This window comes from Mixia osmundae, assembly GCF_000708205.1.
Source record: "Mixia osmundae IAM 14324 unplaced genomic scaffold scaffold_2, whole genome shotgun sequence".
NCBI lineage: Eukaryota > Fungi > Basidiomycota > Mixiomycetes > Mixiales > Mixiaceae > Mixia > Mixia osmundae.
The window spans coordinates 508,708-529,575 of record NW_014575562.1 but is presented as its reverse complement, the minus strand read 5'-3'; the positions used below and the strand labels follow the sequence as shown (position 1 = coordinate 529,575).

General features: G+C 55.1%; 10 protein-coding genes across 10 annotated transcripts; 4 read left to right on the top strand and 6 right to left on the bottom strand.

Moving 5' to 3' along the window:
- Nucleotides 1–11: 11 nt before the first annotated feature.
- L969DRAFT_614927 (uncharacterized protein) lies at nt 12–2,568 on the bottom strand (the record flags this gene model as incomplete). The annotated part of the gene is made up of 3 exons (XM_014714512.1): nt 12–411; nt 463–1,577; nt 1,627–2,568. 3 exons carry the CDS (start codon nt 2,566–2,568, stop codon nt 12–14), a joined length of 2,457 nt encoding a protein of 818 aa, XP_014569998.1.
- A 284-nt stretch (nt 2,569–2,852) lies between these two features.
- Nucleotides 2,853–5,095, bottom strand: L969DRAFT_70894 (uncharacterized protein; the record flags this gene model as incomplete). The annotated part of the gene is made up of 8 exons (XM_014714511.1): nt 5,049–5,095; nt 4,866–4,992; nt 4,741–4,817; nt 4,481–4,682; nt 4,116–4,429; nt 3,648–4,063; nt 3,470–3,598; nt 2,853–3,416 (listed from the first exon to the last, which is right to left on the bottom strand). Exons 1-8 carry the CDS (start codon nt 5,059–5,061, stop codon nt 2,853–2,855), a joined length of 1,842 nt encoding a protein of 613 aa, XP_014569997.1. The 5' UTR covers nt 5,062–5,095.
- A 32-nt stretch (nt 5,096–5,127) lies between these two features.
- On the top strand, nt 5,128–7,659 carry L969DRAFT_98187 (uncharacterized protein). The gene is made up of 6 exons (XM_014714510.1): nt 5,128–5,570; nt 5,623–6,325; nt 6,376–6,634; nt 6,682–7,245; nt 7,296–7,410; nt 7,474–7,659. The coding sequence occupies exons 1-6, from the start codon at nt 5,186–5,188 to the stop codon at nt 7,524–7,526; spliced, it is 2,079 nt and encodes a 692-aa protein (XP_014569996.1). The 5' UTR covers nt 5,128–5,185; the 3' UTR covers nt 7,527–7,659.
- On the bottom strand, nt 7,576–9,243 carry L969DRAFT_85158 (uncharacterized protein). Its single transcript, XM_014714509.1, has 2 exons — nt 7,751–9,243; nt 7,576–7,699 (listed from the first exon to the last, which is right to left on the bottom strand). Exons 1-2 carry the CDS (start codon nt 8,893–8,895, stop codon nt 7,666–7,668), a joined length of 1,179 nt encoding a protein of 392 aa, XP_014569995.1. The 5' UTR covers nt 8,896–9,243; the 3' UTR covers nt 7,576–7,665.
- On the top strand, nt 8,986–9,421 carry L969DRAFT_45133 (uncharacterized protein; the record flags this gene model as incomplete). Its single annotated transcript, XM_014714508.1, has 2 exons — nt 8,986–9,173; nt 9,349–9,421. 2 exons carry the CDS (start codon nt 8,986–8,988, stop codon nt 9,419–9,421), a joined length of 261 nt encoding a protein of 86 aa, XP_014569994.1.
- A 33-nt stretch (nt 9,422–9,454) lies between these two features.
- On the bottom strand, nt 9,455–13,430 carry L969DRAFT_15400 (glycosyltransferase family 2 protein; the record flags this gene model as incomplete). Its single annotated transcript, XM_014714210.1, has 5 exons — nt 9,455–9,463; nt 9,520–9,767; nt 9,820–10,467; nt 10,518–12,951; nt 13,008–13,430. 5 exons carry the CDS (start codon nt 13,428–13,430, stop codon nt 9,455–9,457), a joined length of 3,762 nt encoding a protein of 1,253 aa, XP_014569696.1.
- A 1,058-nt stretch (nt 13,431–14,488) lies between these two features.
- On the top strand, nt 14,489–16,072 carry L969DRAFT_101588 (uncharacterized protein; the record flags this gene model as incomplete). Its single annotated transcript, XM_014714507.1, has 3 exons — nt 14,489–15,256; nt 15,303–15,407; nt 15,458–16,072. The coding sequence occupies exons 1-3, from the start codon at nt 14,927–14,929 to the stop codon at nt 16,070–16,072; spliced, it is 1,050 nt and encodes a 349-aa protein (XP_014569993.1). The 5' UTR covers nt 14,489–14,926.
- A 28-nt stretch (nt 16,073–16,100) lies between these two features.
- L969DRAFT_302897 (glycosyltransferase family 20 protein) lies at nt 16,101–18,553 on the bottom strand. Its single transcript, XM_014714506.1, has 10 exons — nt 17,945–18,553; nt 17,744–17,893; nt 17,335–17,686; nt 17,155–17,288; nt 17,031–17,104; nt 16,870–16,983; nt 16,541–16,822; nt 16,385–16,492; nt 16,223–16,338; nt 16,101–16,172 (listed from the first exon to the last, which is right to left on the bottom strand). Exons 1-10 carry the CDS (start codon nt 18,495–18,497, stop codon nt 16,130–16,132), a joined length of 1,926 nt encoding a protein of 641 aa, XP_014569992.1. The 5' UTR covers nt 18,498–18,553; the 3' UTR covers nt 16,101–16,129.
- A 48-nt stretch (nt 18,554–18,601) lies between these two features.
- L969DRAFT_44933 (uncharacterized protein) lies at nt 18,602–19,349 on the top strand (the record flags this gene model as incomplete). The annotated part of the gene is made up of 4 exons (XM_014714505.1): nt 18,602–18,802; nt 18,857–19,012; nt 19,071–19,112; nt 19,164–19,349. The coding sequence occupies 4 exons, from the start codon at nt 18,602–18,604 to the stop codon at nt 19,347–19,349; spliced, it is 585 nt and encodes a 194-aa protein (XP_014569991.1).
- Nucleotides 19,350–19,389: 40 nt separating this feature from the next.
- Nucleotides 19,390–20,780, bottom strand: L969DRAFT_85154 (uncharacterized protein). Its single transcript, XM_014714504.1, has 8 exons — nt 20,748–20,780; nt 20,629–20,691; nt 20,482–20,573; nt 20,207–20,417; nt 20,046–20,147; nt 19,905–19,996; nt 19,728–19,849; nt 19,390–19,677 (listed from the first exon to the last, which is right to left on the bottom strand). The coding sequence occupies exons 1-8, from the start codon at nt 20,754–20,756 to the stop codon at nt 19,601–19,603; spliced, it is 768 nt and encodes a 255-aa protein (XP_014569990.1). The 5' UTR covers nt 20,757–20,780; the 3' UTR covers nt 19,390–19,600.
- Between the last annotated feature and the right edge of the window lie 88 nt (nt 20,781–20,868).

Sequence of the window (20,868 nt, the reverse complement as noted above, 5' to 3'; positions counted from 1 at the left end):
GACCGAAGAGGTTACTGGTCAACTTGCATTGTAGGTCGTGATGCAGGCGCCGAAAGCGCATCGCAGTCATCGTCGCCCGTCGACCGGACCGCCGATCGCCTTTGCCGCGCGCTGAGATCACTGCGGGCAAAAGCGGCAGTGGGCGTGCTCGTCAGCTTGGGGGAAGTGACAAAGCCATCTGCGATCGGCATTTGCGATTGATCTGCCGTGGATGGTACTCTGCGGCGCTTTGTGCTGCTAGATGATCCAAGCAGAGCTGTGCTCGTTGATTGCACATACGTCGAGTCTTCCGGTGAGGCACTTGCATGACCTGCACTCGCGTTCGACAGTTCGAACTCGTCGACGTTGTCCTCCATCGCTTGCCGCTTACGCTGTTGAGCAAGTCCGACAAGCCGTAGACGCTCGACCCAACTGATCTAACCGAGTAAGCATAAGCAACCACAAGACGGAAAATGCACGCACGCTTCAGCACGATCGACAGACTCGCCGAAGATGATCATAACGCCACGGAGCATGTCAAGAGACTCGACGGCGAATGTCAGCACTCTCTCTGCTGCCTCCTCCGTATTGGTCCGACTGGAGGCGCCACGATCGGACGAGGCGCTTCTGCTCATGCTTTGTGATGGTGATCCTGCCGAGCTAGCGAGCATCGAACGGCGCTGGGCAAAGTAGCCACCGCTAGCGTGCGATGGCGAGAAAGAGGGCGAGGCAGGACTTGAGCCGAACATCTGAGGGGACGCGCCCATGCGTGGACTGGCCGCTGACATCGGGGAACCAGGTGTCGGGCTGCGAGATCCGAGACCGGATGGTCGTTGTCGATTGGCAGCTGGTTGCTGTATTGCTGCTGCCCATTTGACAGGTAGACTGAGGATCGACTGTCTCACGAACCGCTTCGCATGCTCTGGCAAAGCAGCGCCAGCATACTTCGAGACGACGTCAACGACCCGTCGGATAGTCTCAACGACATCGCGCTTGATGTTCGACAGCGTGGCTGCGGAATGCGCCGTGATCATAGTGCCTTCTGCAGCATCTGCATTCAGGGCGGCGATAAAGTCGCGGAGAACGCCGATCTGATGATCAAGGTGGGCAGTGGCATACTGAAGCCATTGTAGGCAGTACTTGAGGCTCTTCATACTTTCCTCGCTGACAGCCGCGCTGATACCGCCGGCTGTGACACCTGCCTCGACAAGCATAGCCTGCCATCGGCTCCTCGAACCACTGCTATGCAGAGCCACAGAGCTATCGGCCGTCATCGACTCATCAGGCGAGTCTAGGCTTTGACTGATGGCCTTGCGCTTGCCGTTGTCGCTGACGGAGACCGGTGCACTGTTGCGCGATGCGGTCGCAAGCGGCGTTTGAGGTACCTTGAAGATCCCTTCATCCGGCGCGACGTACCGGTGTGCTGCTGCTGAACTGCTTTCGCCCGCTCTGAGCCTGCCAGAATGATGCTCGTCAAAGCCTTGTGGCGCACTTGTTGACATAGCAAGCAGATTAGTTTGACTTGCGATGGGTGTTCTGCTCGACTCTCCTTCTTCCGTCGGGCTGGCCTGATCGTTCGGCGGACGCGCTTTCCCAAACTGTGAATAGATGATCAGTACGATATATGGCGGATGGGATGAGACTGACTCGATCTAGCTGTCGACACGCAAAATCATCTATTTGCCCGGCGAGCTCAGGCCCAACGACTCGGCCTATTACTGGCCGAGAAATGGTCTTTACAGACGACTCGACAAGGTCGGCACCGTATTTGACTACCCGACTTGAGTTACGGCCCCTTTCGTAGGCTTTAAGTGCGCCCGACACGATGGGAAATTGAGACATGCGATCCAAAAAACGCGCATCGCCTTCGTCCAGTGTCTCGTCGCCTCCGTGCTCGTCGTGCTCATCAGGATACCGTCGTAGCTTCCCTCCTTCGACCGACATGCCATCTTTGCTCATGTAGATGGCGTCTTCGTCCGCCATGACGGATGATGCGATCGAAGAGGCCTCGGTAGCAGCACTGCTCGGAGTTGCCATGCTACTCCTCTGTGCGCCATCGGCCGAGTAGGACAAAAGAGATTGTGCAGATGTCGTCAAGCCTGTTTCGCTGTCCAATGTCGTTTGTGAAGATGAAGACACAGAATCGTCTTGTGAAAATGCTTTGACCGGGTTGCCGCGCTGGTTTGAAGCGTAAGCTTCGGATTGCGCGCCGTTGGTGTCAAGGTAGGGTCGTAGACTAGCGGGAGGTTGCGTGGCAGGAGCACTGGAGAAAGAGCCCGTGCGCATTTTGCCCAGCGCGGTTATGGCCATGAGGACCCGCGTGTCCTCTTCATCATCGACCGTTTTTGCTTGCGTTGTAGCAATCGGCGAGGCGGCGAAGGAGGAAGAAGAAGCAGAGTTGGGTCTCGATCCCGAGGTTGAGCTACTCAGCTGTCGATCTAAGAGCGCTGAAGAGAGCCCTGCTGATCTGTCTGACTGATGAATCTGTGAGCTGCCAGTGATCGAAGCTGGCTGTGCTGGGTTCTCAGAAGAATCATCCGTGGGGTTACAGAGCGCCTGTATCGACATACTCCTGCTCATGGGCTCCATGTCGGCTTGCGTCTTTCCTGTGCGTGATTGCTCCCGGCGGCGACAATTGCAAGCTCTTTCAGACTGAAGAGCGGCAGTCGGTCGTCACAGACGGAAGACTAGATGATAAGACTTTGAGCTCCACTCGCCTGACTCGCTGTGACTGCTTGCAGCTCCGTGCGCCGACGAGTGGGCGTGTGCTTCCTGCCTTACGGCCTTATGTGCGCGCTTGCAGCCAATTTGCATTTCACGCCAATTTGACGTCGCTCACTTAATTCCGAGTCACGGACAAAGTCGACAATTATTCAATGATGGAACAACCTTAGCGGACTAAAGGTGTACGTGATACCGACCTCATTGGCTGCAGACACGACAGCGCCGTCCATGACCGAGCCGGACGGCGCACAGATGTAGCTCACTCCGCTACGGCTGGCTCTGTAGACGTTGTCCGAGAATGGCATAAAGGCATCGCTCGAGAGAGAGACGCCGCTGAACGACGAGAGCCATTGCTTGCGCTCTGATGGACTTATGCATTCGGGCAGACTCTTGAAGAGCGCTTGCCAGTCTTTGCGTTCTGAGCTCGATTCGTCGATCTGCCAAATCGTGTCCGTCACGTAAAGGTCGATCGCGTTGGCCCGGTCTGCCCGCTTCGTGCCCTCTTTCCAGGGCAGATTTAGCACCTTTGGGTGATGTCTGAGCCACCAGACGTCGGCTTTGTCGCCTGCGAGTCGCGTACAATGTATACGGGACTGTTGTCCGGCACCCAATCCGATGACACCCCCGTTGAGAGCATAGCAGACCGAGTTGGACTGCGTATACTTGAGCGCGATGGTGGCAACGATCAAGTCTGTGATGGCCGAGCTGGGGATCTGCGCGATTGAACATCATGAGCTGAAGCCTTTGTTCGACTTGATCGCCGCACCTCTTTCTTATCAGACACAACATTCGTGAAGAGCGACGCATCGATCTTGCAGTCGTTGCGACGTTGCTCAAGCGAAACACCGTAGACTTGTCGAGTCTCGACCAGCGATGGCTCGAAGGTGGGATCCATCTGTCGATGCTGTATCAGGCTCGTCACACTCCAGTCTGGATAGACTCACTTGTAGGACGCAGTACTTGCCCCCCTTTTTCTTTTTGAGGATCTCGAGCGCCTCTGGCTCGTAGCCTGGCGCAATGACGCCGTCAGAGACCTCGCGCGAGATGATCTTGGCTGTTGGTACGTCGCAAGTGTGCGAGAGCGCGAGAAAGTCGCCAAACGATGACATTCGGTCGGCGCCTCGTGCTCTGGCGTACGCTCTCGCTAGTTGCGAGAGCTCAATACCAGCAACATCAAAGACTTTGACCTCGGTCTCGCTCAGTGGCTGCGATGTTCCCACTGCTGCGCCTGCCGGGCTGACGTGCTTGAAGGATGCTGCTGCAGGCAAAGGCGGATCGAAAGCGAGCGACATTTCTTTGACGAGCGCAAAGGAGTTGAGCGCATCAAGCAGATTGATGTAGCCAGGTGAGCCAGACAGTACTGTAACAACCTGTGAGCTGTTCTGACGCGATACGAGTCTAGATGGCCGTACCTGTAAAGGGCAGCTTGCCTTCCGTGACATATGCTTGCGCAGGCTTCTGGTGGGGATTTGCGCCATATCGCAACTCGATGCGTTGGACATGTTCTCGGGCAGCAGCTCGATCCTCTGGCTTTGCCTCTTGGATGAGCTCCGTCGAGGCATAGCTCTTTCTGAAGTAGTTGGCGATAGCAGTGTCGTATGCCGCCGTGTGTGTGAACGCCTTCAAAGCAAACCGGTTGAGGAGCGCAGTGCTTGGCCTGCCGCTCGTCGCATTCCACTCTTCAAGAAAAGGTGCATAGTCGGCAGGATCGCAGAGAGTCGCTACTCTGCCAAGAGCCCTCTTTTAGCTGGTTGACCCCTATGAGCGCGTTACGTACCTTGCATGATTCTTTGCGCCTGCCCTCAGGAGTGTGACACCGCCAATGTCGACTTCTTCAACTGCCTCTGCGATTGATGGCGCAGGCACCTTTGAGACCGTCTGACTGAAGGGGTACAAGTTGCAAACGACAATGTCAATGGGCGCAATATTGTGCTTTTTCAAGTCCGCCAAGTCAGATTCGATGGATCGTGACAGGATGCCTGACTCGACTGTCAGCTCCAAGAGAAGAGGGCGCAAGTGTTGGGGGGGGGGGCGTACCTCCATGAACAACGGGGTGCAAGGTCTTGACTCTGCCACCGAGCATTTCAGGCGCGCCCGTGATAGACGACACATCTCTGAAGCCCGAACGTCAGCGCAAAGAGTACGACGAGCGTTCGACTTGCTCTATGGGGAGACCAGCCTCTCTGACTGCCTTTGCCGTACCGCCAGAGCCAATGAGGCGCACACCAGCCTCATGCAGGCCACGCGCAAAGTCGAGCAGGCCAGACTTGTCAGAGACTGACAGGAGCGCTACCCAAGAGTGACATATCAGCAAGAAAGGCGGGCGCTATAGCTCTCACACTCACCTGTTGCGACCATCTTCTGGTGGAACTACTTTTATGTCTTTGCGCGCACGCAATTCTCTTGGACGCGGCAAAGCGCAAACTCTAATTTGTCTACTGGCCGGCGGCGCTCGGTCTCGGTTAGCTTGCAGGGTGCATGCATGAAAGCAGTATCCTTCCGTCTTGCAAGGCAAACCAGACGACTTCTTACCGTCCCCGAGCAAGTACGACATCTGCACGCCTTGAGCGAGAGCCACGCTGCATCAAGCAAAGAGCGACAATCTGTCTCCCAACGTCACACGACACTTCCCCGGCGACCTTCAGCGTGCGAGAGGCAGGTCAAGCTGACGTACTTCGATTCAGTTGTCTCTGGCTCGTCCAGACAAGCTTCGAGCATGGTCAACGATAGCAAAACGAATGGCCATGTAGCTGGTCTGAACGGCAAGCATTCGCCAGCAGATGATGCCAACCGACTCGCGGACGATCATCGCTATCAGTTTACTCAGACGCAAGCCAAAGATGCTAAACCTTGGCTTTCGCTCAATGGCACGTATCTGCCGCGACTCCACTCTTCATTCAGTATTGACTCGAATAACAGGGAATGGAACAACACCCAACCCTACTGCCCTTGCGCCCGTTGAAAGCAACTCGCAAGATATTCGCAGGTATAGAGGTTCGCTACCCGCCGAGATTGGCACACTCGAGATCCAGAAGAAGCGGTTGCTTGCACGTCTGCGCCAGAAGACGGATGACTTGGACAAGTACGAGTTCTTGAGCGGTCTGCGAGCAAGCAACACAGACCTATTCTACCGCCTCTTGATCGACCATATTTCGGAACTGTTAGGTCTCGTCTACACGCCTACGATCGGCCTCGCATGTCTGTCATTCTCGCACATCTTCGCCTACGTCGATAATGGGCTCTACCTCTCATGGCACGACAAGGGTCACTTGCAAGATATCATCAACAGCTATCCTGGCGAAGCGCCGCAGATCGCAGTTGCTACTGACGGCAGTCGAATTCTCGGATTAGGTGATCTCGGCGTGAACGGAATGGGCATTCCCATCGGCAAGCTGTCTCTATATGTCGCCTGTGCCGGCATCGACCCGAGCAGGACGCTGCCCATTGTCTTTGACCTTGGCACTGCAAATGCCAAGAATCTGCAAGACCCGCTCTACGTCGGCATTAAGCAACCGCGCGTGTCCAACGAACAGGCGCAAGAATTCATAAGCGAGTTCATGGTCGCGGTCTCGAAGCGTTGGCCACAGCTCATTGTTCAGTTTGAGGATCTCAACACCGAACTGTACATTTCCGCCTGAAGACGAGGTTCAAAGCTGACGTGTGTTGACACAGGGCTTTTGATGTGCTGGCCTCTCAACGAGAGCAATATCCTTGCTTCAACGATGACATCCAGGGCACAGCTGCAGTCTGCCTCGCAGGCATCATCAACGCAATCAAGCAGTCAGGTTCCCCGCTCAGAGATCACAAGCTTGTCTTCTTCGGTGCGGGCTCGGCGGCTGTCGGCATCGCTCAGCTCATCTGCGAGCATTTCGTCAAGCAAGGCGTACCAGAGGAGACAGCCAGACGGATGTTCTGGCTCGTCGATTCTAAAGTGTGTGACCTGCAATGGGCTTGTATCGCGATCTGACAGCTTTGCAGGGCCTGGTAGCGGACAATCGAGGCGACAAGCTTCCCGCGCACAAAGTCTACTTCTCGCGGCCAGAAGCAGACGCACCACGGCTGACGACATTGCTGTCCGTTGTTCAACACGTCCGACCGACTGCATTGTTGGGTCTCTCGACAGTCGGATCGACTTTCACAGAAGACATTGTGCGCTTCATGGCAGAGATTCAGCATGCGCCTATCATCTTCCCTCTGTCCAACCCTTCGAGCAAGAGCGAGTGTACCTTCAGAGAAGCCATGACTTGGTCAGAAGGACGTGCCATCTTTGCAAGCGGCTCGCCATGGCCTAGCGAGAGATGGCCAGGCAAGAATAACCAAGGCAACAACGTTTTTTCGTTTCCCGGCCTTGGCTTAGGCTGCATCATGGCGCAAGTCACCAAGATTCCGGAAGGTCTCGTGCATACAGCAGCAGAATCGCTTAGTATCTCCATGAACGAAGAAGAACGCAACACGCCCGGTATGCTGTACCCCTCTCTGCCACGTATCAGAGAGATCAGTGCCGTTATTGCTCGAGAAGTCGTCAAGACTGCTCAAGCTCTAGTGAGCATCCTCTTGTGTGGTACTGCTCATGAGCTGACTCGCTACGGCAGGGTGTTGACGGCAACAAGGATCTGAAAGGAATGACGGACGCAGAGATGGACGCGTACATTGCTAAGAGACGCTACGACCCCATGCCGGATGGCCGAGCTCATGGCGTTCTGACCGGTGCGCCTCAATCTCTGAGCAAGCTGTGACACATCCTCAGCCTGCCATCGTCTATCTTTCCAGGTGTTGGCATCACTCACAAGCACAACGAAGCTGGAGAGGCAATAGAACTATAAAGAGGGGAATAGAGGTAGACTGCCTCGAGAGAGGCAACAAAAAGGGACAGTCCGTCGGATTGTAGAGTTGCAATACATCGTACAACATGATCGTGTTCTTATTCTTGATAGCTTTAGCCCAGACATTCTGCGTTACATCCTAGAATTGATGAGAGCGTATCATTCGCTCGCCCCTGTCAGTCTTTGTCAGCTTCGAGGAGAGTATGATTTGCAAGTAGGCTCACATTGGGCTAAGCTTTCGGACGCTTTTGCGACGAGCGGCTGGGCGACCAGGACGCTCGCTCGGGCTAGTCTCCGGTTCGGCGATAGGCACAGGGGGAGCAGGCTGAGCAGCAGTTTGAACTTGAGGCAGCTTGACCGGTCCGGATTTCGTCAGACTGAGTGATCTAAAGAGACCCAATGCGCCCCCGCCGACAGATGAATCTACAGCCGGCGATGCGAGGGGCGGACTCTGCAAGGAGAAATGGTCCGGAACAGAGTTGTTGAGACTGTAGCCCCATGAGCTTCGACGATTGTGACGTAGCTCATCTGGCGACGTAGGCTTGAGATCTGCCACACCATCGCCTTCCTCTGCTGCCTCGAGTCGTGACTTCCAAAGCTCAAAACCGGGAAAGCCGGCATCACGGTCGCGCAGCGAGAGATGCTTGAACAGAGGAGAGGTAGACAGCGGCGTGCGCGCTTCTGATGCGTATGATGCCGTCGACATAGGTGAGCCGGCAGGAGTGAGCTCTGGAGCTTGTGAAGCTGATGGCGCGGACAATGCAGCATTCGGCACTGACAGCTGTCGGGGCGTGGCAGGCGCGTCGATTGCATCGACAGGTAGGGGAGAGGTCTTGATGCTCGGCGAGATTAGTCCGCCCATGGAGAGCAGGGTGGCCAGCATGCCCGCGGGCCTGTCAGCCGGTTCCGCCGTCGTCTTGTCCAGGTCGGTCAAGCGGATCTCGGGCGGATGCGAAAGGGTATGCGAGTGATGATGTCCGCCAGGATGGTGGTGAGGTCGCTGATGATGAGGCTGCGGCTGGGGCGTGGTGGGGTGATCGATTGGGCCGTGCAAGAGCTTGAAACGGCAGTCAGTCTCGAGTGCGTCACGCGGCAGATGATGATCGTCCGAGCCTGGTCCAGTAGGATAAGAGAACGATGAAGAGCGACTCTTCCCTCGACCGGAGTCGGTACGGGCGATCGTCTGCTCCTTGAGTGGCTCTAGGGCCGGCTTACGAGTCGCTTTGGGCGATTGATAGTGATTGTGAGCGAACGCAAAGCCTACATCGTCATGGCTGACTGTAGATAGCGATGCTCTTCTGGCTCTGCTTTGATAAGCTTCTTGCTTCTGGTCCTCAGCTGACTTTGCGTTGGTGTTCGGCGTGGACATGACTGCGCGATAAGCCCAACGAGCGTTCCCCAGCGTTGTGCTAGGCGTATGACTGTTGAGGTTGGTTGGTACGAAGCTTTATCGAACCGTATGAACAGGCGAGGGCGCTCTTGGGCACGCTCGGTCAGCTACCCAGGCTCAGCTCCTCGGACAAAGGTGGTCACGCGGTTCTTTGCTCCGTTCCGCAGCCTCGGACAGCGGTCGAGCGTAGTGTGCAGCGGCGCAGCCTCTAGCGCAGAGGCAGGCACGTGCTTGACGTGCTTGCCTCACTCGATACTGTCCGCGCTTGCTTGTGTCCTATTGCGTCGAGTAAGTGATTGCAACCTTTGACGAATCAAGTGCGGGGTGGCCTGTCGGCCGCTTCACGTCACGTGGTCATTGCCAAGCGCGGTGACATTCACGCTGCAGTAACTATGGATGCCATAATGATTGCATTACATGTCTAGGGCACAGGAAGACCACTGAGCTGTGTGGCAATGAGCCTACGGTCGTGTGCGAACAAAGTGTCCATATGAGATTGCGATGATGCGAGTCTGCCGGGCGGGGTGTGCGAGCTACCTTACTTTTTCTGCAGATTGACAGCACATCAGCATTCGATTGCGGTGAAGCAGCAGAAGTACGTACGACGATGACTTCGAATTTGCCAAAGTCTTCGGAGCTCATTGCCCAGATAGCCGACAGACCTTCTGCGACCGAAGCAAACGGTTGGATGACGATCGAGCAAGGCATGTGGATGCAGATCTTCCACCACTTTGTGCCTGCGTCAAGCTCTTGGAATAGAATACCCCATAGATATAGCGTGTAGAACGTAATGAAGCAGAAATCGGCACAGATGGCGATCCAGAGCGGTGTCTTTGAGCTGTCGATGATGACTGCAATCTGCAGGTCAGCGGATGCAAATTGATGCTACGTCAAGCAACGTACCAAAAGGCAAATTGATGATTGTGACTGCGAGCGTGAACACGCCGACGATCCACAAGTTGATAGCGAGATTCGGTAAGCCGTAAAGACCCTTGATGTCTCGGATACCCATAAACCAACGCCGACGTTGCTTGAGGAAATCGCGCAAGGATGTCGGAGACTGCTCGCGAACGATGCCGTGTATGCGTCCGCAAGTGAAGCCCCTGTTCCATGCGTCCTGGGAGAATTCGAAATCTTCGGCAAGCGAGCCGAAATCCCAAGTGCACTCGTTTTCCATTTCGCCAGATGTCATGAGGAAAGAGCCGTGGACGCCAAAGACTGGCCGATGAATGACGCTGTTCTGGAAGTGGAAGCGCGCGAGATCGTCGCCAACACGAATACCGTCTGCGACAGTGAAATACCAGTTGTTCCAGAAGCCTTCGCCATTGTATAGGATAATGCCTTGACCAAAGTGATGTGGCGTGTATCGGATGAAGTCCATGCATCGACGAAGCGACTCTCCGTCTGTGACCGATTCTTCGTCCATGTGCAAAATCCAGTCGTACACGCCAAGTGAGACATGGTATCGGAAATAGTCAAGCGCGCGGGCTTTGTACTTTGCCTTGCCGAGCGGTGACTTGTACGCCTTGGGACAAACCACATTTTGCAGATCTGCAGACGACTATCAGCGCAGATACACGTCATTACGCCAAGCGACGCACCAGGGTAAGAGTATGGCTCGTCGGAAAGCAGGATGACCTTGACTGCAGGATGGTACTTCTCGAGTTTGATGAGCTTGTTGTAACCACGTCGGACCGCGCCCTCGTTTGAGCCCTTTGTGACGAGCAAGATGAAGAAGTTGCGGATATGCTCTCGGCAAACGGGCTTCTTATCCATGACCTTCTTGCTCGGCGCTCGATCGGGTGTACAGAAGCCAATGTAGGCAGCGAGACAATTCGGCACCGACAGGATCCAGATGAATCGCCACAGAGTCGAAAAGGTGATACCGTCAAATGTCCAGCCACCCGTAGGGTGGAAGTAGACCCACATGCCGGCGATAGCAGGGATCAGCCAAATGTGCACGAGCCAGGCGTACTGCTGGACGTTGAGCAAGCGTGCCGTTCTGACCGCTTCGCGGTCCTGACTGAGATCTGCAGTCCATCGCGTCGAGTGTAGCTGAGCAAGAAGATCCGGATCGGTTGGGCTGACAATGACGGGTCTGACCGCCGGCGAACGCCAATGCCGAATGGTCTTGCAGGTCTTGATGAAGCCACGAACAGAGCTTGCCGTGCCGTTGACCATGTCGCGATAGCTCTCACCAGGCTGGTGAACGACCCAATGTCCGAAAGCGCGAACCATCTTGTAAGGCAGTGCGCTTGCGTTTTTCGGCTTGGTGACAAAGAAGCCGTCCCAGATCCACTTGCCGAGCTTAAGACCGAGACGATCGAGTACGTGATAAGCAACCCATGCGACGACAAAGTTGAACAGTAAAGACAGGATGTATGCGGGGATGACATAGTCCCAGTACGATTTGCCTTGGCTGGCAAAGTGGATGATCAGATGAGGCATGATGCCGTAGAGCGTCAGGAACTGCATGAGATAGAACCCGTAGGAGACTTTGCCGATCCAGACGAAGATGCCCCAGCTGGCGAACCATTGCATGGCGTGACTGAGCTCGATCCAGATGATGATCATAGTGGGCGGGATCCAGTTGGCCATCAGCATGAGTTGCGGCCAGACTAGTGTCGCATCATAACCATATTTGCCATCGTTGATCGAGATGGAAGCAATAGCGTTGTTCGCAGGCGTGGCTACCTTGCCTCCTCCTGCGATGAACGCCAGAGCTATCGCCATGACGCAGATCTCGATAGCGACCGTGGGCATCCAATGATCCTGGATCTTGCGGATGAACCCGGCCGCATGAGCGTCGGCCAGCCAAAGTCCTGCGATGTATAGGAAATTGGGTGAGGAGTAATGCCAGAGCGCAAGCAAGATAAGGGAGTATAGCAGGTATCGGCCGCGCCAGGCGAGGGGAGCGACGGTAGCAGCGACGATGTAGACAAGCACAGATCCCCAGAACTGGTTGTAAGTCGTCCAGAGAGCCGAGCCAGCGGCCAGCATGTACTGATGGTTGTTATTCGTAAACAGATCGAGAACGAACTGCAGGAAACCCCAGAAGTTGCCAATGTAGTTCCACGTTGGCGCCCAAAGATCGCTAGGTTGCAAGTACATCGTTGCGGCCTGGATCGGGGTATCATTGATGATGCCAGACTTAGCGACGACCCATTGAATGAAGCCAATGGCGATGGCGGGCAAGGCAAGACGGATTGAGCGACGGAAGAGCGATGAAGACAATGTGAGCCATTTAGGCGAACCCATCTTGGGTGCTACTGCGCCCGGAATCGGCACGCCGTGCGAATCCTTGGGGACTTTAGGCACAGCGAAGGCGGACTTGAGAAACGAGTGCGCCAGAACGCGACCACCGAGCAAGAAGTACATGCAGACCGCCAGTTGACCGTTGCGGATGAAGAAGTAGACCGAGCCTTCTGCAAGTGTATCGGGATGACTCCGTGACCATGTCAGATCGGCAAAATGATGGGTGAAAATGACAATCGATGCCAGACCACGGAGCCCGTCGATCCAGGCCAGACGATTGACACGGCTGAGCACAATTGCCGGTTCTGCCTTGGTCGGCGACGCGGGAAATCCGCCCTTTTCGTTCATTGTAGGCGAGCCTGGTGGTAGAGAGACATAAGTCGAGCCCTTGCCGCCTGACTTCTCCTTTGTGTCAGGATCGAGGATGGCCATCTCGCCCGAGTCGAAGCCTTCTTTGCCGGTACCGTAAAGAGCATCTTTGTGATGCCCACCGAGATCCGAACCAACAGAGCTTCGCCATTCGCTATTGAGCGCTACCCGCGAAGAGTTGTTGTAGGGTATAGTCTGGATCTGGTCATTCAAGATCGTTGATGCGCGAGCACTATCGGTTGTGTACGAGCCTTGCCGATAGCGACTGCCGTAAACTTGACCGAACATGCCATTGTGAGACTGTCCGGAAGTGGGCGAGCCTGGCGGGTAGACGGGCGAGCCTATGTAGGCGGTCGAATCGTTGGATCGCTGGTTGTACATGCCCTCGTTGTCATAGTGAGACGCATCAGACTAAGACATGATCGGTCAGTTGAGTTCACGTCAACATGCAAGCGGTCAAAACGAACCTCTCGGTGTGGATCGCGCAGATTCTGCTCGCTCGGACTTCTAGAGTCAACCTTGGTATGTTCGCCAGACGAGTTCGAAGAGCCGTTGGAGGTCCGGTCGGTATCTCTACGATCTGGCGAAGCGTCAAGACCAGGCGTGCCTGGTCTGGAAGTCTGCTGATACGTCGAGAGCGAATGATAAGGCTGTTGTGCTAGCGCCGATGGATGGTATGGCGCATCCTCATCGTCCACACCAGAGACCGAAGAGACTGATGAGTTCTGGTGCGAGTGATGAGGGCTTGCCTGAGATGAGCCATACCCAAAAGTGCCAAGATTGCGACTGTTGGGCATCTCGTAAGACGGTCTGGATGAGCCAGACTCTGTCGAGTGTTGCCTGTGACGAGCATTGCGCTCGTCGGCGTCATAGTTGCCCGAGCTGAACATGCTGGGCAGCGTAGATCGCGCCTGATTGCACAGAAGCGCGTAATATCAACCGATGCGCGTGAAGGCGAGATGGAGCGACGTCCGTGCGTAAGAGCAACACAGCGTTGACATTGATCCAGGCGAACAATTTCGGCAGATTTAGCCACGGCCGAGGTGGAGAGTGTAGGCGGTATGCGGCAGATGCAGACGAGCGGGAGAGCGGTGTAAAAGGTGGCAACGACGGTCAGCAGTGAGAAGGGATGAGCAATGACAGTCAGCTAGGGCTCAGATACGGTGTTACTTGGATGGACTGACCTAAAGGCGATGCGATGCGAGCGATCTAGGCTCGATGAGGCTCAAACTCTATCGCAATGTGAGGGAGACAAAGTGTGAATAGCGTGCCGTGTGATTGGAAGTGAGAAATGCCCTTGTGCAGACGAGCTTAACAAGTCCGTCAATGAGGTCGAGCTGACCGCGTAAGAGGCAGACAATCTTCTGCAAAGACTGCGAGGATCTGACGCTTCGACCTCGGATCGAGTCTGCTTACTCTCGCGACCGAGCGGAAAGCTCGCGCTCGTGTCTGTAGCAGAGTACTCGGTCAGCGGGTGCCAATTGTATGCCGTAGGCCTCGACAGTAAGGGTGACGGTCTGAGCCGGCGGTTGAGCGCGGTGCTGTGCCTGGCTGAACAGATCCTTTGCGGGCGATAAAGTCTTGCTGGCTTTGCTGGCAGGGATGTGTATCAATAGATAGTGTAGCTATCGTGGCGTGGTCACCAATGCGTCGGTGGTGGGCAGACGGAACGAGTCCAAGCTTGCCAGAGAAGCAGGGTGGGCGATTCTCCGGTACGGTGCCTGGCGCTCGCAATCGAGTCGCTCTCGGTCAAATGGGTCTCCTGACGACCTGTTTGATCCAGTGACTCGGATCCGTGTACTGCTGAGCACACTCTCGCTCGAGAGAACTGCCTGATTGACCGGCGAGGAAGTCTCGCAGCTGGCTCGTCCAGCAGCGGGGTGGCGTCTCGGCTGAAAACATTCATTTTTCGCGCGCGTGTCTCTCTTGAAATTCGTTTTTTTTTCTTCTATTCTGCGCTGTTCCGCACGCGCGTTCGTCTGTCCGCTGCGCTTGGCCTCTTATACCCAACAATGCAGCCTCATCTTCCGCCTCATAGCGTCATTTCTGGTAGCCTACATTCCTCATCCCATCCAATGATGATCAAATACAAACTTATCTACATTAGCCGAGCAAGCCGGACGATGCTTGCGTCTCCGCGCTGCGCTGTGAAGACCCTACAAGGGATTTACCTGACCTCCTCGATATCTCCCTCTCTCTCGTCATCCTCTTTGTGCAGTGTTGTTCAATGCATTCTCACCTTTGCGCACGGACTACAATTCGCCTCTTTCTCGCTACCGAGCCGATTCTCTGAGAGGCAGAGCGGCAGAATGTCGGATCACAGCCCTCGCAGCACTGCGGCGATACATCTCATCTCCTCCTTCCGAAGCGAGCTTATCGTACCAGCATGCCAAAGAAAGCTGATCGCGATCCTGCACCGCCATCACCAAGAAACGATGGAATGGCGTCCAATCAGACTGCTCAAAACGCTTCGACCAGTCCGGCCTCAAGCAGCTCATCAGCGCAGGATGTCAGCGTGGAGCGAGATCCTTACAACATCAACTCCCAAGCATACGTTGGCTGCTATACGCTCGGCCTTTCCGATCTGAGCGCGGTCTCGAGCAATACTTCCAATGTCGCCTGGCAAGCATGCGCAGATCACTGTCAAAATCAGCACTATGGCTACTTTGGCGTCTCCATCAGTGCTTGTGGATGTCTAGGCTTTCCCGATGCAGACGTTTGTGTTTTGGTATCTCCTGATTTCTGTGGCTGATTCTTTGCAGGATGCGGTGGCAATCTCGAGATGCAACGCAGACTGCCCTGGCATGACCAGCGATCCTTGCGGTAGCTCTGACAAGCTCTTCAACATTGCAGCAAGCGATTACAAAGTGAGCTTACTGCCAAAATGACGCATATATCTCACATTGAATTGAGATAGGGCCGAAAGCCAAAGACGAGTGCCACGAGCGCCATAGCAGCTCCAACGAGTACCTTTCTCGCCGTACCTACCATCGTCTCACCCACACCTACCGCTCTGGAACCTGTCACTCCACTGCCGACCTCTATACAAGCCGGCACTGACCAGACTTCTCCGACCCACATCTCATCGAGCATCCTCATCGTTGCCATTCTCGTCCCGCTCGTGCTCTTTGCCATGCTACTCACATTCGTAGCACGCAAAGTCTCTCGATCACGCTCGCGAAGATCGCACGCAAGATTGAGACCTTCCTCGCCAACATCGACCATGCGAAGCTCAATGACAGACGTTTTTGCTGCTGGTGATATGGCGCAGACATCCTTTCCCAAACGGCACAACCACCTCTCGAGACTGTCGTCGTCGCCGCCATCGTATGCCGAGCGAGCACCTCAGCAGCAAAGCTATCTGGCCTTTTTGCATGCCCAACTCGCAATGTCGCGCGTTTCGTCTTCATCAATCTATTCGGAAAGCACAGGACGAACACGAAGCAGCTTCCAGCCAAATACGCCCGAGTCCGATGCACAGAATCCGTTTGCAGACAGCCAGGTCTCTAGGCCAGACATGGTCCATCTATAATCATTGTATCTCGCTGCAGTGTTTGTACATCAACACGATCGTATCCTGCGTGTGTATCTAGGCCTGATGTTGCAACCAACTTGCGAATGAGAGTCCCCAGCTACACGTCACTTGAGTGTGACGGTAAAGGGCAAGTCAAGAAAGACTCACTATGCGGCCGTGTATTTGGAGATGTAGCTGTAGAGCTTCTCGTAGTTCGCCTTGCGCAATGCGGGCGGCATCGTCAACGCTTTGTGAATGCCGTCCGCTACTTCCGCTGTGTTCCACTGCAGAACTGTCAATCGCCATCGGTAGACGAGACGAAGTACGTACAGGATTGACGATGATGGATCCGTTGAGAGAATGCGCAGCACCCGTAAACTCTGATAGGATCAACGCGCCGTGCTGACCCTTCTGACAAGCGATATACTCGTATGAGACCTGACTCCGTCTCAGTCTTTGTCTCTACCAGGCAGCGCATAGACGTACGAGGTTCATGCCGTCGCGTGTAGAAGTGATGAGAGCGGCATCAGAGATGGCATAGAGAGCGCACAGCTCGTCAAAGTCGACGCTCCGGTGCATGAAATGTATCGGCATATGTTCGACGGTTCCGAATCGTCCGTTGATACGTCCGACGAGCTCATTGACCATTGCGCGTAAGGTTTGATACTCTTCGACGTCGCCTCGAGAGGGTACCGCGACTTGAACGAGAACGACCTTACCAATCCATTCCGGATGCTCTGAGAGAAAGATCTCAAAGGCGTGCAGTTTCTGTTACCATGTCAGCGTGCTCAAAATCCATGAAATCTACTGCGCACCTGGGGCACGCCTTTGATGTAGTCGAGTCTGTCCACGCCAACGATGATCTTGATGCCCTCGAACCGATGTCGGAGAGCAGCGATCCGATCCGACACTTTCGGTTTAGCCAGCGCCTGACCGATGTGTCAGCCGAGATCATGCGACAAGGGTGAGAAGCAACCTCGACAAAAGTGTCCGGATCGATGCCGATGGGGAAGGTGCCCACGTTGGCGTACCGGTCATCGAATTCGACAGCTGCGCGACCACATGAGCTTCGCCCTCTCTCACTCGTGAAAGAAGCTCACCGTTGGGCATGGTGGGCACGCCGAGAATGCGCGTACAACTCGACAGAAAATGACGGGCATAGTCGTAGGTGTGGAAGCCGATGAGGTCACAATGCAAGAGACCCATCAAGATCTCTCGCCGTACCGGCAAGATCCTGTGGGCGCATCAGCCGCGTCTCTGGACGATCGAAAGAAGTGCACCTGTAGATTTCCGAACTCGGAAAGGGAGTGTGAAGGAAGAAGCCAATCTTGATATTGCCTCGAGTGGTATCGCCATCGCTCGTGCCTGCGCCCTGGGTTGCGATTCGCTTTCTGCTCTCGGTTCGCTGCAAGCCCCGATAGAGATTCTTCATCTCTTTCTCGGCCGATTCGCCCATACTCGAGAGGCCTTCGATGGTGACGCGTAGCATCATCGGCAGGAGCATGAGGTGATAATCTTGTACCCATACCATGTCGGACGCTCTGACTTCCTTTCTGACGGCCTCTGCAAAGAGCATGTTGGCTTCACGATACGCAAGCCAGTTCAGCTCGTCAAAAACGATCTCCGCTGGATCTGTGGACGACGACGAAGACCTTGAGCACATGTCAAAGACGCATCTAACAAACGCACGGTAGTGAAAAAGTGGCCAGAGGATGGAATTGGAGAAGCCGTTGTAATGCCGATCCGCGATTTCGGCCGACATGAAGACAGGCTTGCAGGAGTACTCTTCCATGAGTCGTCGAGTGAGCTCTTCCTTCTCGTCGTCGGGCGGATCAAACCCTGACGCGTCTCATCAGAAAAGAGGGCGCGGGTGCAGGCAAGGTTGCGCACCAGGCCAGCCGATCCAGGTAAAGGCCATCTGACGTTTGCAACCAGAGAGAGCAGAGACGAGTCCACCGCTGCTCATTGCAAAGTCGTACGTCCCGTCTTCCTTGCGACTGATCGTGACAGGCAAACGATTGGAAACGATGATGATCCTCGAATTGTTGTCCAGTTTTGTCAGACTGGGCGCTTTCGCATGGCCATCCTGATCCTTTTTGATTGTCTTTGCGGGTTGTCGGTTCATGGAAGCTCCGCTAGCGGGCACAGGGACCATCTCAATCAGTCCATTCTTTGATGAACCGCCCAAACGTGAACGTGGGCGGGGCGGTGAAGTACCGGCCAGACCAGGTCCAAGCTGTGGACGAATGGGAGGATGAGAATAGCCGAAGCTAGAAGCCGGACGATAGGATGTGGCCGTGCTGGGCGTTTGAGACCGTCTTGTCTGTCGACTTGCTCGAGCTGCTGCGTCTAGTGCGATGTGTGGGCGTGCTGGTCTGCTCTCGTCATCTGTGAGGGAGGAGCCGGCCATACGCTCGTCTGATGACTCTTCAGGCGATGCCATGGCTGCTTTGCAGAGACTCGAGCGTCCTCAGGAGGAGGCTGCCAGCTAAGCGCTACACGACGCGAGCAAGTCAACGTCACCCGTCAGGTCGAGTGTCAGGTACGATGACAGAGGCAGAGTCGAGCTACGTGCTGCACAGAAGGAGCTATCTGAGGTCGTTCTATCACACGGCCAAGTGGCCACACGCATGCTGTATCGGCGCCCTCACTGCAAGCCAAAGCTCATCAGAGGATATCATCGACGCCATTCCTCTGCTGCATCACTGGACGGGCCTCACGATGGCTCTACAGTCGGCTCTGGCAATAGTCAGCACCCAGCTTGCAGCCCCTGTCATGTGCTGAACGCTTAGAGTCTTGCAGCTCGACACACATCTTTCGACGTTGATACCCAAGCAGCAACTCGTCGGGTTCTACTATGCCAATGCGCGCTTGGACGACAATGCGATACCGCCAGTACTAGAGCAAGCGGCGTTGCATCTAGCCAAGCGATCACAAACGCCGCCGCTACTTCTGATGGTGCTTCGTTCTCGGTCCGTACGCGCCGTCGGCTGACTGACGAGTGCTGTGACTGTAGCTCGATGCAAAGCAAGCAGCAGCAAGCCAGACCGGCTTCATCGTATGTCCTCCTCGCAGCCTTGTTGACGAGGCGCTGATTCATAGAGAGCAGACAAGAGCGATAGGGACGAGCAAAGCGCCTACATTGAAGGTCGCGCCTGAACTGCCTGCAATAGCGTTACAAGGGCTCAAGGAGGCAGCGCATCAGACTGTGCACGACTACGACGAGCATCTCGACGATATCGGCTGCCGATGGCTGCGATGGGACGAGCCTGACGAAGCCACAGTGGCATTGTAGATTGCAAGCTTATTGTCTCGCCAGAGATTGGTAAGACGGGCTCGAATTGTCATAGTGGGACACGAAGAACGTCTTTTGATTCTTGGCGAACCATCTGCACCTTCGTCAGCGGCTTCCGACTTGCGGTCAGGCGTCTCACTTGAGGAAGTCGCCGAGGGCATCTTTGATGATGCCCGTGCTTTCTGGATCCATGGACGTGTGCGCGATGAGCTCCGGCAAATTGACTGTCGCTCTTGCTCAGCTTTGCAGAGCTAGACTGTCAGTGTCTCACCAAACAGACGCAAGAGGTGTTCTGCGCCGTACACGTCACACATCTCTACGCCATCGTCTGCGTGCACTCGATCAGCTTACGTGTGTCTCAGGTGGTACGAGACTGACGTTGCTTCCGGATATCACCGTACTGCGGTCTCTCGAACCGATAGAGCAGGTTGTTCCCGAGCGCCTTGTTGAAGTAGATTTGCAGACCTGCCACGACTTCTTTCGCCGTTGCAGGTGATCGTCTGCGCCTCACATCAGTCCCGCGCATCGCCAACCTGGACAAAGAAGACGATATACGATAGCTTGTCGGTAGGCTTGACGGTCTTGAGATGTTCGGTATACTTGTACAAAATCTTGCTCACCGTCGGATCGCGTGGCAAAGGCACCAACTGCTCATCAAGTCAGCTGATCAAGTCCGGGCAAGCTTGGCATGCGCACCTGCTGATTCTTTGTGACAGATTCCCAGTCCTCTACGAGCTGGATCTTGAGCGAGTCAGGAATCGGCAGTCTGATCTCGGGTCTTTTCAAGAACTCCTCTTCCTGCACAACGCATTGCCTCTTCAGCCTTCTCCGACTTCCGAGAGAGTGGCGAGTCGCACCTGCTCCACGCCGCTCTCCCTGCCTCGCTTTGTGCCTCTCGAGCCATCTTTGGGCTTGCTGGGTCCAGCAGCAGCGGACGCCTTGAGCGCATTATTGTGCTCTCGTTCTGCACGATCTTTCGCCTTGCGCGAGTCGATCAGTTGCCTCTGTCTCGCTAGCGATTCTTCATTGTACTTCAGTGCTCGATCTTCGGGTACCCATTCGTCCCATCTGTCCCCAAGCACCCGTGCCCAAGTCAGTCGCGAGAAATGAATTGGTCAAGGGAAAAACGGACGTTTGCTTCCAGCCCTTGTAGTGTACTTTGTAATGCGGTCCTCTGCCTGGGCCAGAGTTGTGTGCATCCGTCCAGTTCTCGGCCGTCAGGACCTGGAGTACGTGAGATGAGCGGTGGAAAGAGGAAGGGTAGGTGCTGAGAATCGACCTTTGCTTCGTAGATGAGCGGACCGTGAAAGCAGAGCACTCGTTCGTTCGGCGAGAAAATGAACTGTGAAGCCATCGTGATCAGCGACAACAAACTTCGGAGCACGACGAAGAGCTCACTGTGACCATGCCCAAGCACAGCTAGTAGATCGTATAAGACGCGTTATTAGACGCGACGCATGGCTCTGTCACTGCTCGGCTGGCATTCGCTTTGTGGCCGAGGCAGGTAGGTCATGCGGCG